Genomic DNA, 20993 nt, shown 5'->3' with positions numbered 1-20993 from the left:
TTGTTTTGTTCTGTTCTTTTTTTTTGATTTCTAGAAAAATACCTAGACTCTGCGTTTTCTTCCTCCATCCATCAGCAAGATGCAGTCATGGTAGTTTTGCCAGAGAGCTGACTGAGATACTGCTCACTGGGCATTCCCCATCTGCTCAGAGTTGCAGGTGGTACAAGATCTGCAGCAATGAACACACTTCCATCTGAAGGTTGTACTAATGTTCAAACAGCTTTCAGGGGTGCTCTGTCCCAGCTATTTTCTCTAATGGAATGTGTTAGCTATATGTTTTAAATAAGAAAGTTTGCTAAAAGATCAGGAATCCTCAGGAGTTTCCACTGAGAAATGTTTTTCTTTCTGTTATTTCAGGGCTTAGGGTATTTTCGCCCAATGCTTCAACAGAAGATTTCTTCATTAGTTTTTCTAGTGGAGCACTGAAAAGTTCAGTTTTCAAAAGCGAAGTTCACCAGTCAAATCACCTTCTTTTCCTTTCAGAAATCAAGCACATATAAGAAGGAATTTTCTTTCCCCCCTATCCTTCATCAGAGGATCTATAATAAATCAGTTTTTTAAAAATGCCACATTCTAGTTTTGGAATCAGTGTTTCCTTTCTACTCTGAGATTTAAAATTAAATTATTAAATTAAGCTGATCTGAAGCTTCAACACAAGTGAGTATTTGGCAATACTCTAATCCCAGACACAAACATGATACAAATTGAAAGGAATGTTATAACAAAGCAGGTGGTATCAGATATCTGACATCCAATTATGGTCAACTGCCTTGAGGTTTGAGGCAATTTTTAGACTGTGAGTGCTTAAAGCCTAGCATAGTTCTTTTGGGCTTTGCATCCTAACAGGGAACATTCAAAGTAGCTTCTGCCAAAGATTTATTAGAATATTTTAGGCTTAAATGTAAGTGAGCCGAGGGAAGAACAAAGCATGTGAATCATCAGATATAACTCCCTGTTCAAGTTTTAGGTACCAAATTATGCTGTTTTTTTTTTTTTTTTTTTTTTAAAAAGCTTTAGAATTTTGTAGGGGTTTTCTGTTTGCTTTTTTTTTTAATCAATACATGCAGTATTTACTTGCAGTATCATAAACTGTTTAGACTTTGCTTTACTGCTTGGCGTATAGCAAGTGTGAACCTTAAAGGAAGCAAACAGGATGGGCCACACAACATGAAAGCATGCTGAGATATTATTGCACTATTTCTACTCCAGGATAACGGATTATTGCCTGAGAAGGACTCTGTGATATGACTAGCCACATTCTGTTTCACAATACATTTTCTATGTGTGTTTATTAAATTTAAATTTTATGGGCTAAGATAATATTTTAATCTCTCTTTAATCAATGTTCTTTCATTCTCAGTAAAGTGATCCTTGAAGGAGTCTCTGGACATTGGAAACTCTTCACTACTTATCTTTGTCCTCAGATGTTATTGAGTGCATCAGAAGATACACTGACTTATGTATTTAAAAACCGAATCAATCAAAACAGCTATAAAATAGTATTGCTACTTTGGACATATACACCCTCATTAATCTGATGATCCAAATCTGTTTAGCAAATACTAAAAATTAATTAAGATAGACACACAGAGAAGCCAAAGCTGTCAAATCTGCCTAAGGCATTTGGACACCCTTTTCCCATTAAAATTTATATTACACAAAGCATTGCAGTTGTCGCCCTTACAGCCAAATCATGGAATGATTGTTTCTAGAGCCTCTCTGCCTCCTCATCCTTGAAGTTGGCCTTGTCAAGCTGTGCTTGAGTCACACTGGCAGGTCACTGCAGAAATGCTTATATGCAGGCTGCAGTCATTATGCTCTCCAGGGCTGCAAAGTTCTCTGATTCAAGAATTCAAGCCACAGGAAGAAAACCACTTTCTGTCAATTAAACCTCTAGTGTTTGTTTTAATTGAGATGTTGGTTTTTTATGACTTGCAATGGCCAAAGCATTTGGTCCTTCTGGCTAGGAAAAGGCATGTATAGCCCATATGGAAGGAAAGGAACAAAAGTTAAATTTCCCTTATCCATAGCCCCAGTTTAAAAATAGCTGCTCTGGTTCTTATGGCAGATATTACCTACGCATGACTTAAAATGAAGAGCAAAATACCATCTTTTCAAGGTTTTGAAGAGCATATAATGCCACTTATATGCAATTAAACTTGAAAACGACGCTAAATGCCATGCTACAGCTGCAAACCCCAAAAAGCCTGCCTGGAAGACAACAGCCTAAAGCAAAACCGTAAATCCCACTTACAGCAAACCTACTGCAAGTCAACATTACATTTTAAAGAGCACTGCTTCCCTAGCACACATTTCTAACCACTGCAAAATCTGAGGTTTTGTCTGAAACTTTTGAACTTTTGGGTACTGACTGGGGGCAGAAAGAACCGAAAAGAGGATTCAGGACTAAATAGCTGCCTCATTAAAGGACTATTGTTAAACATACCCTTGTATTATGTCACCTTTGTCTTAGCCTTGTTGCTATTATTCATATGCAATTGAGAACTAGAGCAACATATCCTCCCTGATCTGCAGTGGAACTACTCTGTGCTGAGCACTGGGAACAAGAATACTGTGTGATCTGCAGGGAAGACCTGGGATTTAATGAAAATAAATTGTAATCTTTACACATTAGTAAGACAATATCTTGGCTAGTTTTTATTCTGTCCTCCAATAAAATTCTCCTTATATAAAGTCAACACAAAACACACCTGAGAAAAACGCAACTCCTCTTTAACCTGTGTCTGCTACAGTCTGCAATTGTGCCTTTCTCAGATAGACATATCTGGATTTTGTGCACAAAAAGATTAGTTTAGCAGTCTCCTGCCCAAGATTCAGGGTCTTCAGAAACATCCTGCCCGTGGTTCAGGAATTTTGAGTTTTCCTACCTGATCAGACTTATGGGTTTGGGAGGAGTGGGTTTGCTGAAGGTAAGAAAGGAAGTGAAGACATGCTAAAAAATGTCTCATGCCTTCGAAATTTCTCCTACAACTACCCTAACAAATTGTGGCAATTAACATGCTGTTAGTGTTAGATGTATGCAGCCAGTGCAGGTGCTAATAATTGAAAAAGCATTTAGAGCTTTTACACCCTGGCTGAATATTTCATGACGTGCTGCATGTTTCACTATTTACTCAGTGGGCCTCTGTCACTTCAATCTTCTCTGACTGCTTTGACTGGTGCTATAAAGCTCAACCAAGACAGAGTGACGGCTTGTCACAGGAAAACTCCACTGACTCCAGCAGCTCGCTGGGACTAGCTATGAAGGTTGTCACGACATTCTGATGGAATTCAGCAAATGTTTTGTGACTAATACACCCAACATTTGTCGGCTACCATTAGCCCTTCCCTGTGACCCTGCAGTCTGTGTGGATGGCATTAAGTTGTAATGAGAATTTGTTGCCTCTGTGTGTTACACTAATGACACTCTCTCACTGATCTTTCCTTTCACAGGTTAATCAGAAACGAAATTTGTAAGGATTCAATGCCCAGATGCACCAGGCTTTAGAGAAGAAAACCAAGTGTGACAAGAGAAAGAAAACCTGCATTTTACTGCTAAATGCTTTCATTGTCCTATTCAGAAGCTATTCTAATATTACTATAATCTCATACTGTCTTTTTCCCTAAATCTAGGAAGAAGACTGTATCTAATACAGCGATTGGTACCTAGTGCCTTGTCCAATTTATGGGCTGAACTGTAGTGTTAATTCTCCTTTCTTCCCTCTTGCTCTGCCCAGATGTTGCTAGTTTTATTATTCTCAGAAGCCTTACTGAATGCCTTACTCCCATTAATTTATCAAGACTACTAAGAACACTGATATAAAGCTGTTTACTGTAAGAATCTTGCTTTTTAAAATATCTTGATACCTAAGGACACGATCAGAACATGCATCTGAAGTATGAAGCCTCTCACATAAAAAAGTAACAAAATAGTGAACTTCAAGACTTGCAAAAGCAATTTAAAGAGGAGGAGACAAGGCACACAGTCAATGTGTCTTTTGTCTTTAATATTTCCCATTTAGACCAACTGAAACTGCAGAACTAGCAATCTCTGAGGGGTAGGAGAATGTACCTAAAAAAAATAATTTCTCATTGGTAAAAAATAAATGCGGAGTTAAGTGGCATCATCAAATATAGGAGTGTTTTTGTCACTTAAATGAAATGTATGACCTTATGAAAAAAGCTACCACTGTTGCCAGTCAATGTTTATAAGAATACACTTTTTTCTTTAAACCCAGTTTATAGCTAAAGAGCTTTTTATTTCTATTGCCTTGATCTGAGTAGATCTTCTCTTACCCTAAACTTTGAACTTCATAAAAATAATGTAAAAAAAATTCTGATGCTACTCTTATTCCCATGGCTTATAAAAAAAGTACTGTATTGGGTTTGCATGGCCAGGTTTTGGTAGCCACAGGGCTACAGGGGTGGCTTCTGTGACAAACTGCCAGGAGCTTCCTCCATGTCCAGAGGATCCAATGTCAGTCGGTTCCAGGATGGATCTGCTGCTGGCCAAGGCTAGACCAATTACAAATGATAGTAACACCTCTGTTATAACAGATTTAGGAACAAGGGGAAAAAAAAGTTATTGTGCAGATGCAATGGAGCCAGAGAAGAGCAGGGTGAGAACATGTGAGAGGAACAGCTCTGCAGACACCATGGTCAGGGGAGGAGGGGCAGAAGGGCTGAGGTTCCCCTGCAGCCCATGGTGAAGATCATGGTGAAGCAGGACGTTCCCCTGCAGCCCATGGAAGAGACACACACTGGGAAATGTGGATGCCTGAGCAGAGGCTGGGACCCCATAGGAGGCCCATGCTGGAGCAGCCACCTGGCAGGGACCTGCAAACCCATAGGGAGAGGAGCCCACACTGGAGCAGGTTTCCTGGTAGGACCTGTGACCCTGTGAAGGATCCATGCTGGAGAAGCCTGCCCTTGAAGGACTGCACTCAGTGGAACAGTGACCCAGATTGCAGCAGTGTGCACAGAACTGCTGCCCATGGAATGGACTCACATTGGAGAAGTGCATGGAGAACTCTCCCATGGGATGGACCCCACACTGAAGACAGGGAAGGACTCCTCTCCCTGTGCAGGGGGAGAAATGACATGTGATCACCACTCCTCATCTCCCTACACCTCTGGGGGGAGGACGTAGAGCTGGGAAGGAGAAAGAAGTGGGGGAAAGATGTTTTAAGGTCTGTTTATACTTGTTATTACCCTGCCCCGATTTTGTTAGCAATAAATTCAATTAATACCTCTAATGCAAGTCTGTTTTATGAGTGATCTCTGTCATTATCTCAACCCATGAACCCTTTATTGTATTTTTTCTCCCCTGTCCAGCTGTGAAGGGCAGTGCAAGAGCAGCTTTTGAGGGTGTCTGGCACCAGCCAGCATCAACCCACTACAGTCTTTTTGAAACTGGGGTACCACTCTTCAGATCAAGAAGCCAGTCCTTCAAAAAAAAATGGAAAGGAGACAAATTAAACAGGAAACCAAAGTTACCAGTCCCTGGTAACCAATGGTAGCAAGACTCAGGAGGCTAACAGATACTACCACCTATCATTTAAATAATTTAGTTCTATAATATTGTTAAATACTGGTGTAAGGCAACATGGTAATCACTGAATTACTCCTGTTGTTCATGTTGGTCGTACTGAACTCGTTAAACAGAATCAAGAAGTGAATTGTGCTTTTATACACCTGCTGGGTTACAGCTTGGTTATCGTTGCACATTAGCACTGCATAAAGTCTAGATATAAATTTAAGAGTACAAAATGGAAATTTCCAAGGCTGAGGGATATAAATATATACCATTATTATGGTTAATCAGTGGGCTTTCACCTTTTCAAACCTTACCTTAATGTCTGGTTTAAGGGAATAATGGAAAATGATCAGAGTCAACTTATTTTACCAGTTTTGGTTTGAGAAATGCTTCTCTAGATCTGCCATCTACTTTTTTTGTTTCTATCAGAAAGCTCACAGTTTCAGTTCATGGAAGGGCAGCACTACAATGGCAGAGGCAATGCAAATTCATGCTGAGTGGCACTAGCAGAAATGTGTATGTACATTTAAGTGTATGTGGCTTAGTGGGTGGATGAGGAGATAAATGTGCACAGCCATTGTTCATATATTTAAAATATTATATACAACTTCAGGAAAAAAGACAGGAGGTTTCCTCCTCAACTTCAGATAAATAATCTCATTAGGCTTCTGGAAACATATGCCAAAGAGCTCACTTTTTTCTGTGTCATTTAGCTGTGTCTTGACAGCTTCTGAGCAAGTTTTATTGTTTGGTTGGGAATTATTTTAGATCCTCGATCAGAAAAAATCCTCAGGCTTACGAAATTCTCCTTGGCAACACACTGAAAACCCAGTGTCCTCTGATGCCTCTGATTCTTATGTGATCAGGGACACTAATGATAATGACCCTTTGCTGAGTATGCTACTTGTCTAGAGGCCTATGTCAACTACACCACTACATCCAGAGTGGACAGGGACAAACTATTTGTTTGCTCTTCAGGCCCCTTGGGCCCTGTCATATGCTATTTGTTCTTGCATTAAGAGGTAGTTTGACTCGGCTGGGCTGACATTTCCTTCAAGTCAGTGTATTCCACTCATGCAGTAGCAGCTACCAAAGCATTAAGTATAGACTTGAGGCTCAGCAACAATCATTTAAGTGGCTTTCTTGATTCATATCCAGGGCTTTTCACATTTTTACTGGTCATTCTGAATCTAAAATGACACATTTTTTTAAAAACTAGCTTTGCTATTTGATATTCAGGCAACATAGCCTCCTCATAGTTAACGTGGCTGCTCATCAATAATAGGCACCAGAGCCTGCAACTGAGATGGTGAACAGGGACTGATATTGCTGCATGATACCAGAGGCATTGATCAGTTCTACTTTCCTTCTCTGCATCATGAAGGACACCTGATATGTGATTACTCTCCCAGTCACAGCCTTCCTTCCTTTCCCTTCCATTTCCTATTTAAATTTTCCTTTTTACTGTAATAGGATGTCCTTGTGTTCACATCTTAACAGGAGGAGTATCTGTTTTTTCCTGTTGGAGTTTCAGTTATTTTAAAAAAGTATCCATGGTCTTGTGGGTTTAACGGGACAGACTTTTGCTAACATAAACCTGGCAAAAACAGTCATGACAATGCTGAGTATTTTTCTGGTTAAATTGCATTTATAGGTATTGTTGGAATTTGAAAGATCTGTTTCTGACTGATTATACTCTTCTAGTACTGCATCAGTGTGATTCTGCTCATGCCATTTCATGTGATGAAGCATTCAGTTAGAACAGTGACTTCCTAAGTGTGAGTCTAGACCATCTGTGATGTACACAAAAAGCATTTGTATGCCAATTGTCTATTTATATTAGTTAGTAATTTATTGTAATTTAGAGTCTTCAAAAAGATGTTATTAAAAAGATGTCTTATCTATCTATCCAGATCATATTTGGTAATACAGATTTCTACTTATGTGTTAATAAATCTCAAAAATTCCCATTCTCTGACCAGGTCAGACCACTTGTCATGAGGTCCCAGGGAATCCCTGTGATGCCATTTCCATCCTCTTTTCTAATCTGGCAATACTAGAAGTAATAAAGTTTTGTCTCATAATGTAATACCCTCTTCCCTGATGCCTCCAACACTGCGGGAATCTAAAACTTGAGCAGCATTTCCAACATTATCTTAACTGTAGGGCTGCTCAGAATGGTTCAAAAGTCACAATTTGGATTTTAATTTATAAATGAATTTTTCACACATTTGTTGTTTTCATACTCCAGACTTCTTGTCTTCTAGATACCACCTTGATCCTCTGGATTTAAAACCACAGCTGAGAAAAAGTGGGCAAAGTAGCCAGCTATTTCTGGGCAGGTGGGACAGGGACAAAGCTGACTTGAAAAAGGAGCTTTTAAAGTAAATTTAGGAAAAAAACTTCCAAAGATAAATATCAGGTACATGACATGACAGTGCTTTAGCTGATTTACCTCTTGGGTACTTCTAGCTGACATACACTAAAGATTTCTGGGCAGGAAAGCAAGTACCTGTCACTTTCTGTAAATTACAAGGATACGAAATAGCAGATTATACAGTCCACCTTTGTTTCAGAGAGGAGAAAAGAGTTTGACCATTACAAACAAAACTTAACAGAGCTCTCTTCTGATTCAATCCACTTTGTCTTTTTTAGCACCTTGGACCAAAGTTAAGTCAGTGTAGATAAAGAGTAAAAATGAAGAGACGGTTGGGTCTGGGGAGAAGCTGAGGGTGCGAACACTGGGCTGAAGAATAAATTTAGCAGCAAGAGAGAAGAGGAAGAAAACAATGTCTGGATTTGGAAGCCTGGCAAGTTCTCCACTCACTGCTCAACCTGTGTTTAGCAATTCTGATGTGCTACTGAGCAGACAGCTCAGGCTCAGGACGACTACTCTCCCTCAGTCCCTCTTCAGCAGGCAATGAAAGCAGGCTGTACTTTGAAAATCTTCCCCCATCATGCAAACTGACACAGGCATGCTTTTCAAAAACCCACAGCCAATCTGTTGATCATTACTTATTTACAAAGGCCTTCGGGCAGAAAGTCCTGTAAAAACCATACTTGATACGGTATACACTAGCTTTTTCTGCTTGTGGAAAAAAGTACCCCTAAGGCTACCTCAAACCATCACTTTCTATTGCACATAAAATGTACCGTGTAACACTAAAGTATTTAATATATATGGTATAATATATCTACAGGAAAGGCATTTGTGTAGAAGTATGTTACCCTGTATTTGGTAATTTGATGTTTTGCTGAAGGCTATGACTTGAAAAAGCCTGCACCTAGTACAGAGGACCTGTCATCTCAGTACCCAAGAGCCAATAGAATAAAGAAGTACCCTTAAGCAGCAAAACTTTGACACAGCTTTGAAGCATATGAAAACAGTATAACTCCCCAGAATTATTATTACTCAAGATCAAAGAAATGAGGCATACTTTACATAGCAAACAGGGACAGTGTGTTCAGCTCCAAATGTTTCAGCTCTTTCTCTCTCTCTCTCCTTCTCTTTCTTTTTACTTCTACTTCCCCAAAATTACAATCTGGGAGAAGGTGAGGGGGGGTATCTCCACATGTTTAAATTTTAAGCAGTTAAAACAATTAGCACCAGATAAGAGGACTGTCCATAGGTAAGTAAATTGAAAACTATACTAGCATGACAACTGGCACTATAAAAATGAGAAGTTTGCCAGTATTCTCATTTTATCCTTCCTCATAAACTGTAAACAAGCATGTAAATCAGTGTCATATGGGCAAGGCTGTGCTAACAGGAAGGCAGAGAACTTTTAATGATACATTTAACAGAAATAGATGGTCAATAGGGAAAAAAAAAGCCATAGCTGGGTGCATTTTCCCTCTGTGAATCAATCTCACTTTTGGTTCTGTAGTCTGAACAGAGATGAAGACTATTTGTGGAAGTTATGTCCTTGAATATGCCATATATTGCAGAAACAATAAACAAATATGGATGCTTCTGTAACTACCCAAAGAAAATTCCAATCTAGTCACTGAAATACAAAGAGAAATATCACTTACCTGTATCCAGAATCCTTACAGGAACAAAATCATTGTCAATAATAAAAATCATAAGAGATTTTATTTATGGGAAGAACTATATATTTGTATCAATTGTTTTTTCATATAATCTCTGTGGGCAGCCAGAGTTATACACACATAAACCTTAAATTGCACAAATGGGTCCGTTTATATATGTAAATAAGTTTACATTTTTCTCTGTGTGTGTGTACATATATATACACACAGAGTGGAAAATCTCTGCTATGGTATTTATGGATACAATTACGGACTGAGGGTCTAGCCTGGTTACACAGGATATGCAAAAATAGGAACTGCCTCCTTGAAAACTCTGTGTCTACTATGGGATCCCATTTTGACTGACTTGAGCAGGTAAAAGGCAAAGCACAGTGAGATAGAATGCAAATGACATAATATTTTAACAGATTACAATTTCTTGTTGCAGTTCCAGTTTTAACAAATCTCTTAGAGGCAATTTGTCCTATGAAAGGAAACTACATAGTTATACAAAGGAGTACCATTGTAAAATAATGTACACATAGCAACAGGGGAAAATATCACTAACAAGATGCTGTTTTCATTGCCCACTTTTAGAGTATATACTACCCTCTTAAAAATCCCTGTATTTCATAATTAATGTGCTTTTAGCTTGACTAAAACTACGTTAGTTTTGAACTTTGCTTTGGCAAGTACATATATTATTAGACTTTTTCATCAGTCTAAATCAATTAACAGAAATTTGATTTCAATCGACAGGATAAAAGGAAGGTAATATTCAGGTTCATTTTTGATTGTGATGATACATCTCACATATGGCCTTAAGTACAGAAAACAGTACTCAGAGGGAATCCAACAAAAAGAGAATTGCCTGAGGCAAACTAACCACATGAGTTCCCCTGATTGGTTAGTGCTATCATTAGTGCCACTGCTGTTTAAGAACTACACATGGACAGGACAGGGTGACAGCTAAGACTTTAAAGCCTATGTATTTTTCAAACAGCTTTTCAAACTGTTTTTCATGACAGAATTTTTTTTCAGCTCTATCATTAACTGCTGACAAGCTGACAGAATAAATACTTCAGCCTTTCAGAAACCATCTAACAATCTTCTTTTTTCACCCCCTCCCCTTATTTTTGATGTGGGGGGAGGAGAGGAGGAAGGAAGAAAGAAAGGAGATGAAGATATGAGTTTCTTACAGTCTTACCTCATCAGTTTGGGTGAGGAGTTGGGTGAATTTCGCATGCCTCCATTTCGCTGCTTTTTTTTGGGTGATAGCGTCGACGGCTGCTCATCTTCAACTGGAAATATAAGGAACTCATGAGATTAAGTACTGCTCTGAGTGCAATATGAAATACAAGTGAAGTAGCAAAGAACACACACTCTATGTCCATTCACGCACTGATACTTCATTGCTAACATAGGCCCAACAGTAATAAAAATCAAATACATGTTAGTCGAAGAGATTGGTTTGAAGGAGAAGCAGAGAAGAATACCAGGGTTTTGAACATAGGTGTTCAAATTGGTTTCATACTTCAAAAACAAAGGCGGGGGGACCACATTCGGGTTATTCTTAGAGTTATTATCAGTTAATCTGCACTACAGAAAAATAGAATTAGTGCTCTGCTGTATTCCCAGACAGATAAAGTACTATTTGCAATATCAACATAACAGCTGCCAGCCTGCTTTTGCTAATGAACTAGACACCAGTTGGTTCTCGCTCCTCACATGCCAAACAACAGAGTCTTCATGAAGAGATGTAAAATATTCAATGCCTTGATGTTCAATGATTCAGTTAGTCGGGAATGTGAATGCAGCCTGCCATTGTGCACGGATCTCCAGCACAAGTCAGACCTCATCGCTCTACTCTCCTCCCAAAGCGGAGTTTTAACAGGAGTGAACAGAATGAGGTTGAATGGAAGTGGGGAGACAATACCTGTATAACAGAGGATGCATGTGTTATGCAATCTTTTAATGAGGATGAGGTGCATTTTCAAGGACAGATCAATTTCCAGATATAAAATCACTTACAGTTTTGCCAGTCATAAACTACTCTTGGATAACTTATGTCACAATATGTAGTGCAGCTTCCTAAGAGCTTATCTATAAGAAATAACCACCATCTTTACTGTTTTGAGATTGTAACTGCACTTAATAATCTGTATGTAACCTTTACATGTGCTATCAAAGGGAATAAACTCATGCCTGCTTTCTCAGGTTCACACTAATGCTAATTTATTCTGAAATAAAGAAGAAAAAATAAAGTTTTTCCCATCCTAATTTTAACTGAAAAATTAATTAGAAGATAATATAACTGATGCCTAGAAAGCTTTTACTTAAAAGCTAAAAGGAAAGACATTAGTAGTAGTAGCTGCTATATCTGAAAGCTTAGTACACATTAGCAGTGCACAAGCAGAGGTTGAGAAAAAAGTACTACTTGCAATAAGATACATAGGAAAAACAACAAAACTGGGATATAGGTCACCTGCCCCAGACTTATCTGTGAAAAAATGAAGCAATAGCCTTTTGCTATAATCCTCTTCCGACACTATTTTATTACAGACTGCATTCCAGCCTGCCACCTCTGTCTGTTTGCCCAAGCCTGCTATGGAACTTCATTTTGCCTTGGTCAAGAACCAAAGGGCTGGGCTCTGAAAAGACAGATTTTGCTTTCTTTTTGGATGACCTGGCATCACCTAGCACAAGGGATTCACAACCAAAGGAAGCACTGCAAAGAAAAACAAACAAACAAACATACAAACAAAACCAAAAAAAGCTAATCCCAAAATAAATGTGCCAGAGTGATGTAAAAGGTAATACTTAGATCAGAACAATGCCTGTCTAATAATGATATATCCACTAAGTTTCTTCCCTTCTTGGGCAGCATCACTAAGGACAAAAGAATTTTCTTCTCATTTGGTCTTTCTTTCTTTTTCCAAATCAAAGTCCTATAGCGTAAATGCATATTGATGGTTAGTCAAATGCCATTCTTTGGCTGACAGATAAATAAACCCACAGAAAATTCTCAAAAATATACAAATTGAAATTTTATTTTTGTGACAGTTTGCACATATTAAACTAGATCACTTCAGTATTTACCTATGTGTACCATGAAGTGAAAATGCACAGAACTGTTTTGTTGCTAATATCTTTGCAGTTCTGATTGCAAAAAAGTGCAAGACTGTGCTTTTCAGAAACTCTCTTCAAATTATCCTTTTGAAAATCGCTTAGTCTTGTTTAAACTTCTCTATCAAAAAGTTATTTGTGTGCTATTCCACACAGACAAGAGGTTTCAAGGTACCCACTATGCTCCCTCGTTCTTTATTGTGTATAAATATTCAGTTCCACCATTTAAAAGATCAAACGAACAAGAACTATGTAAAATGTTCCTTCCAGAAAACAGCAAATTATCTGTTTTGTTCTCCTGGGAGTAAAAGTTCTAAATTTCACTCAAATTAATCTGTTACCATGGGGTAACAGAATGTTTGTCCAGAGATGCAGTATGGCATATGTATAACAATTGTATTGTTATACAATTTTAGCAGTTCAAGGAAGATACACAGCCATCAAGACCACGGGCAAAAATCTTACAATAACACAAGTCAACTGTAGATACTATTATAACCAGAAATATTTCTCTGAACAAGAGAAAACAATACTAAAAATAATATTTTCCCAAGTTTTCAGCTAGCTAGTAAGACTCCTGTCTGATCCTTTCAAGTTCTGAAAGTTAATACAACAAGAATGGTTTTCCACTATATGGTCCAACACTTGTGTTCTCCAGTGCTGCCAGGTGATGCTAACCTGCCACCCAATTAAAATCAGTCTTACTAGTAATCATTCAAAATAAAAACTTCTAGGAGTTTCTAGCAGTCTGCACTTATTGATACTGCATCTGCAATAGATAAGCTTCCTTTTTGGAATATGCCCTTGTCATATTCAAATTTTGTTACTGTCACCAGTTGCCTGGAAAGCCCAAGCTTGACATGGCTCACTAGTTAATACCTGTTAGCAAAGCCTTCTGAGGGATCTCAATTTGTTGCTTAACCAAGAAAGCCATCTATTCTCATTGCAGCAATGAAAGGAGATCTACATTAATCATATGACAGAAATTCAAGTTTTATTTTTCATTGAAATCTCTGCATAGAGTTTACAGGGCATCTGCAGTTTAGCAACACAGCTCCATAGGAATGGGGGAAGGGAACACATGAAGTTGAAATATGTGAATAGTATCTAATGGACACTATTACCTATGGCGTGGTTCCCAAAAATGTCACAGTGATAACTCACAAGTGGTTTCTTAGTAGTAAGTAGGATATAAAACATATTTAATTATTATCCTTCAGATACTCCTATCAATTTCCTGCCTATTTAAAGAAGTGGATCTAGCAAAATTTTTAGTAAGGTTATTAAATATTTTAGTTTCATGGTTTCTGTGTCTGCATTAATTTAAAAGGGAGTTTTAAATTTGCTCGCTCTTATGAAAGACAAACCTATTTGAATAATGGGCTGTGATATATGACAACTCAATTCTGATATTGTATGTTTGCTTTTGTTAATGAGTCCCCATTTTTTATGTCTTTATACTATAGGATTTGCATTAACTACAGCCATATTATGCTATACAGACTTTTTTTAACCACTTTCTTGAAAATTAGAAATAAGTTCAAGAACGGGAAACAGAGTTTTATAGATTTGGAACTCAATTCAGCCTCTGAGTTCTAATAACATTCAAGAGCTTGTTTGCACATCCCTAAGTATAACACATATTGTACTGCTGCAACAACCCAGAGCTCACTTGTCTAATAACAGTTTTGCAGTTCAGGAAGACTCAATGCTAAAAAAATGTCAGGCGAGTCTAATGAGGCTTCAGATACTCAGTTTTATGCTGGAGTTTAATTTAAAGTTACACTGATGTTTTAACATGTTTGCTTATTCTTCAGTAAAGAGTGTTCATTATTTCAATGACATAACCTCCAGACAATGTTCCATGAATTGGTTTAAGATGTGCTGGTAATTTTAACAGCCTTAATGTGGAGTTGAACATCTGTAACAACATATTACTTGATTCTTATCCTCATTTCATTTTTAAAGCAAAACAAAGGGAAAGTCTTTCAAACTAGTGGACAAGTTCTTAACTTTTTTCTTTGTTATTTTCTAACTATTTTTAAAACAATACTGTCTCCGTGACTGCCTCTCTTAGGTCACTAGCTGAACTAGTTTATAGATACTTTTTTAGACACCAAAAAGAGATGAAATTTGAAATAACATCTATGTTACTGAACACCACATGAACTGGGATATCTGGTAAATTCACTCTGCCTAGCATGTAAATGCTTTGAAGCAATTAAATCTTTTGAAAAGTAAAGCACAAACCACCCAGAAACATTAGTTGACTAGCTATCTCGATTAACTTATTAATCACCACATCTGGAGAAACCCACATCTGTAAGCACTTAACAGAGCATTAGTAATGTCATAGTCACATTGAAAACAGGTTGCAAAACCATGCACAAACCATTCCTTATTGCCTTATGCATCCAACTACTGGGCTACCTACGGAGATCTTGGTTCAACCCAGGCTTTTGGGAATGGTAGCGGTATTTTACAGGCAAGCTGAGTGCCCTTTGCAATCTACAGTAGGTAGATTTTCCTTGTTCAACAGAACTCAGTAAGTTAAGGTGCAGCAGCGAGGGGCTGTTGGGTAGGAAGAGGCTCCCTTTACGGTTATTAACAAGTGGAACAGGTTCCGGGATTCCTTCAGTGGACTTGGCATCAATCAATGCATTAGTAGTTGCATTCTTGAATTGATATGAACATTTTGGGTAACTTGATCTAGCTGCCTTCTTTACTTCTAAATAATAAGAAAAAATTTAAATTAATTTCTTTGTATTAAAAACTATTTCAAACCACAGGCATGAATAAATTTTGATATTATGTGGAAATACATACATTAAAGCTTAAGGTATCAGTTCCAACAGCAGAAATAAAGGTTTATACCTGCAGCTTTCTTATGTTGTTTTTTTTCCCTTCTAAAAATGACTCTTTATAAAAGAATACTTATAAAAGGATTATTCAACAATATTATCACCTTTAAGCAATAATCCCATCCTAGGGTAAGTATGTCTGAGGTAATACTTATTCCCCCATGTTGATAAGAGCTTTGAGATTTACTACCTGTGGAGGATGTTTATTTCCTTGAAACTACTGAAAATGACAGGGGAGGTAAAGCACTCTGCTGCTATTAAAATAAATAAGGAATCATAGAAAACATAAGGTCACCACTTCAAAATTGTGCAAGCATACTTATGGAATTAAACTGATTTTAAGGAACCCACATAAAAGTTGTTGAGTATTCAACAGTGTTGCATACTGTAAATTTCAGGAGGTCATGCATAGTACCTCTGAAAAGAAAGTTAAGAAATTCAATTTCCTAAATATGGATTTAGCTTAAAACAGTGATTCTTTGTCTTCCATTGATAATATATCAAGGCTATTTAAACACTACCCCCCCTACTAATACCTCTAACAAATGGCATCCTCAGTAAAAACCACCAACAAAATGTTTTTGTGGTAAAAATATGCAATAAAGATCTTCTCCTAATGCTTGTCTCGTTCTGAATGAGTACAGTATAGAGAAGAAGGTCTCTAACTGAGCCCTAAGACCCCACATTTGGTTATGCATCATGAAGTAAGAAGTTTAGGTATAAATATATGATAAACTTGCAGAGTTATTTCCATATGCGTCAATTGTCTTAAGATTCTATGGAAAACATTGAGCAGAGAGTAGAGGCAATGTATTTGAGGAGGTCAGCATGTTTTTTGGGATCTTTGTTTAGTTTACCACCAGCTAGAAACACCATCTGGTAACAGGAAGGATAAGAAAATAGCATTCCCATGCTTGCTGTTTTTCTTCAAGCACAAAATCTGTCTCTCTCATGGAAAAGGTGAATGTGTAGGAATTACAAGAGTCATTTGAAGGTACTTTTTAACAAGGTTGAACTGGTTGGTGACAAAGCACCCATTCCAATTCTGTGACCTTTTGATGGCTTGCTACTAATCTGACTGAAGTAGATTGAAAAATTAGCATGAAAATAACTAAAGTCTAATTTATGATGTTATTCTGATTTTTACTAATAGAAGCAACATAATAATAATAGTATTGCATACTCACCGGAGTTCACATATGTTTTAAATCATCAGAGGAGAGCATATATCTTTGATTAGCAATACTGCCACAGGAATAAAATATACCGTACAAAATATTGAATACACTACTTGAAAATTACCATTTTTACTTCAGAATTACTGGGTTTTTTATCAAATGTTGTACTTCTACTTTTGATATTCCTCCAAGCAAAATAATTTTCAGATAATAAAATATATCTGCAGAGATTTATCTCCCTACACATGTCACTGGTCAAGCATGTATTTGAAGGCCTTGATATGCATCAACTCAGTTCTATTTTTAAAGTGCAGGTAGTAATACTGGAAATAATCTTTAGAAATCCACATCCTGTATCAAAGTATCTTCACATGCAATGGAAGAAGACCAGAATCTATTAAGCTTATCAATCCTCCAATCAAGTTGTTTAAGAAACACCATAATCTTTTTACAGTCTTTTCTGGAGTTCAATAAGTGATGGTTTCAGATACCAGACCTGACTATTAAGCAATAACCTTCCATAGCATTGCATGTCTTCTATTCCATGCAAAAAAATTCAAGCTTTCCCAAGATTTTGTGCTTGCAGTGGCACAGCATGTGTCAGAACAAAACCACTTTTCTTTTGGTATGGCTTTTTATCTGGAGCTTAGTATTTAATAGCACTACATGATCTTGTTCAGCAGGAAGGAAGACTGAGCTGCTTAAAACCTAAGTTACTTCCCCTTACTTCCAACAGCGTGGACTGAGCATGGGCATAACAAGCTGACGATTTTTTCTGGTCAGATTATTCTAGATTTAAAAGCTCTAACTACTGGTCTCATCCCATGACTTCTAGCCTGCTGCCTCTGACAAGAGCTCAGATCAAACTGGAAGAAGCTCCACAGTGGATGAGTGATGAAATTCTTTGTATGTAGGACAATTTTCTTTCTTACTCCAACAGTTTATGGCCCATGTTTTTTTTACTCAATCTTCAAAAGCAAGGATTACAGAAAAATATCCGAATGACCTATCTTTGGTAGAGATCTCTTTCTCCATTCCTCCTCAAATTACATATATATTTTTTACTACGAAAGAGTAAAACTGGTTACTCTTAGTGTAAATAGCCTGTCAAGCTGTAGGTGCATGTTGTGCACACACATGGGGCTGTCAGGACACACCTTGAACTACATGAGCAAGCACGGAGCTTTTGGGTTACTGTACAATCGGGTGAGAAACACAGGCCAACTTCAGCAGATACAGACTAAACCTAAACCACTTATGGAGCATCCCCCTGTTCAGCAAAGACAGTTGATTTTTATTAATAATTTCTTTAAAATCAGGTTGGGTTGTGGCACTATTATGCAGGCTGATTTCCATAGAAAATGTATTTGGGAAACAAAGATTGCTGCTCATTATATGGAACTAAATACATCTTTACATATTGTCACTGCCTCACTAGGTTTGGCAATCAAACTGTCTGGATTGGGGTAATTTGTCATATCACTGTGAAACACCAAATCACAACCTTCAAATCCACCAGGGTCCTCTTCCAAGTATGGGATGAGTTTAGCACCACCAAGTCTACTGTAACAGGACTATTTTTCTAGTCATAGTCAGATTATTTCTTTTTATGTAGCATGACATATGACTTTATTTCCAATGCAAACGGTCATAGGCCTGCATTGTTTATGTTGCCAAAATGCTTTAGAACTGTTCAGTACATTGTCATCTATCCATAAGGCATTATTATTACCTAAGAATATTCTGAGAGCCATTTTGAGAGCAAATTTTAAACTACTTTTTGAGAATGGCAAGCAGTAAGGAACAGGATAAAAGTAGAGTAACGGTAAGAAATTCTATTTTCTATAGTATTTTTTAATTGCACCCTGGGTGAACACTACCTACTTTTAATAAATGCTGTACAGAATTTGCCCAGGAAGCCGGTCACTATTAGCGAGATAAAAATGTATATATATAAAATCCGATATATTAATGCGATTGTAAAGGTATTTTGAAGTTGCATATATTCCTATTCCTTACCCCCACCCTCAGGAACTCCCTTTCAAGCTCAATGAATACACATTTGCCTACAGACTGCATTAGGGAATCATGCCTGTTTCTATTTCTATACATTTTATTTATTATAATGAAGATAATTTGAATTGCAATCTGCAACTCCCTGAACATTTTTAAAACAACAAATGTAGTTAAACTAATGCCTGTGGCAATCTCTATTTATTCTTTGTGAGCATACACTTGCCATAACTTAAAACTGGGCTGAGCTTTAATTTAAATGTAACAAGGCAGAATACCAGTACAGTGCTTTCAACAAAATGGCTGAAACTGGCTTCAGCATGATTTGCCTGGAAGGGAAGATGAAAATGTGTTTTAAAGGAGAAAAAATATCCTGACCAAAACCAGACATTCTAAACAACCACCACCGATACCCAGTGCTCCTTTCCTCCCCCATCTCTATCACTGCTAGGCTTTCAGCACTGTTTTTCACCAGACACTAGCACAGTGTTTTCCTTCATAGTCAGCCATCAGCCAGAGCTGTCACTTGCAGATACTTCATTTTTGTTTCAGTCTAATTCATACTGCACCCCCTTAATCTCTGTAGTGAGTAATGCCATGTCACTGTGAAGATATGTCAGATGCAGCACTAGAAATACAGAGAGTGTTTCTAACAGTTAAACTATCTTGGTTTGAAGAAATAATTTATTTCTTCCCCCAACTTAACCGATGTCTTTCTCCTGAGCATCTTCCGAGCTGACCTCCAAAGGAGCAGTCACCGCTCTGCAATCTGGCTCAGCTTTCATGGAGTGGGGGGTGAAGATAAGATGCAGCCCTGTATCACTAAATGCAAATAATCAATATGTTGATTGAGCTTTTGGCTACCAGAGTTCTTTTGATGGGAGTGACAGTGAGCATGACTTGCCTCATTCAATGACAAGTCTGTTTAGACTTTTTGCTACCTACCACTTTGTGAATCAGGCAACTGAAAATACCCACAGCAATTCCTCCAAACTGTCAGCTACTGCTGTGATTCCACCCAGCACCCCCTGTACAAGACAACAGATTAACCATTAGGCTAGATATGTTGAAAATATACAGCTTCAACCTTTCCCCAGCTAGCTCAGAGCGATGTATAGATGATTATTTCAACCGTCAGCTGCCGCATAGACTTAAACCCCTGCACAATAACTCCTGGATTCATCTGCCCCTTGTCAAACTTGCACAGCTTTAGTTTGAGCATACATAGTGTGGCAGTTTCACTGCGGATCTAGAATAATCCAGACGGCTGCTGTCTCTTTGTTAACAGGAAGCTAAACTGATGAGTTTGTAATGCATTTCTTATCAAAGGTAGTTTCAAAAAAGAAAATGTGCCAAATCAGTTGGGGTTGGAATTTAGCATAGTATTGAAATATGATTTAATCAAAACATTTGGTATTTGTTGGGGAAGAAAAACACCCCACATTATTCATCCTCTAAAAATCATTATATGCCAATGAACTATTTATTTTGCAAATTTACTTGATTTTTTTGGTGGTAACAGATGTAATGAAATCATTGACTAGGAACTACAAGATAATGGTGCTTGATGAAATACAAGAATGTTAATTTTAGAAACTGTGGAGCAGCATTCGCTTGGTGTCTGAAATGGTAATTCAAATGAAACAGGACTGCTTCTTTTGTTTCTTTGTGCATTACAAACTCAGGGAAATGCATTTAATTCTGTTTTCTTAATATAAAAAGATACACTGTGTATCTCTATACACTAGCACCATTAGAAAAGCAGGTGAGGCTGGCTTTCAGTTGCAGTGTGTGCCACTTGGAAGCAGATAAAACATCAAGATCCAAGAATATCAAGAACGCATTATCAGAACATTTTGCAAATACTGAATGGTGCTTACATGAGACATTCTCTTTGAAACTACAGATCAAGAAATATTTCTTTTCTTTTCTTTTTTCCCCTCTTTTTCTCCTACGCTTGTACCTTTTGGCTAAAGGAAAATAAAATTTCAAACCAAATGCATTGTGTCTGCTTTTTTCTTTTTTTTCCTTTTTCTTTCTATTAGCATTCAATACTTAAATTTTGCATTAATATTACATGGTCTTTCAGTCTTAATTCTTCTCCCACATAAGGAACTGAAACTCAGCCACAGATAGATTCCTTGTCTTTGCTTTTCCTTGAATGCTGTAAAAAAAACAGTTAATAGCAAATGTGGAATCTTGCCATACTGGATCCTGTTATTAATTTAAGACGGCTACTCTGATATT

General features: G+C 37.5%; 1 protein-coding gene across 27 annotated transcripts in view; it reads right to left on the bottom strand.

The window, feature by feature from the left end:
* KCNMA1 (potassium calcium-activated channel subfamily M alpha 1) overlaps nucleotides 1-20993 on the bottom strand; it is a 433224-nt gene that overhangs the window by 56976 nt on the left and 355255 nt on the right. For all 27 annotated transcript variants that reach the window (XM_088168919.1, XM_088168925.1, XM_088168927.1 and 24 more), the window contains one exon: nucleotides 10776-10869. In XM_088168919.1, the coding sequence (XP_088025045.1) occupies nucleotides 10776-10869 (94 nt within the window). The remainder of the gene's footprint in view (nucleotides 1-10775; nucleotides 10870-20993) is intronic.

Source organism: Sturnus vulgaris, chromosome 8 (genome assembly GCF_052056855.1).
Source record: "Sturnus vulgaris isolate bStuVul1 chromosome 8, bStuVul1.hap1, whole genome shotgun sequence".
NCBI classification, from domain to species: Eukaryota; Metazoa; Chordata; class Aves; order Passeriformes; family Sturnidae; genus Sturnus; species Sturnus vulgaris.
The sequence above is the reverse complement of the archived record's forward strand: the minus strand, read 5'-3'. Positions and strand labels throughout refer to the sequence as shown.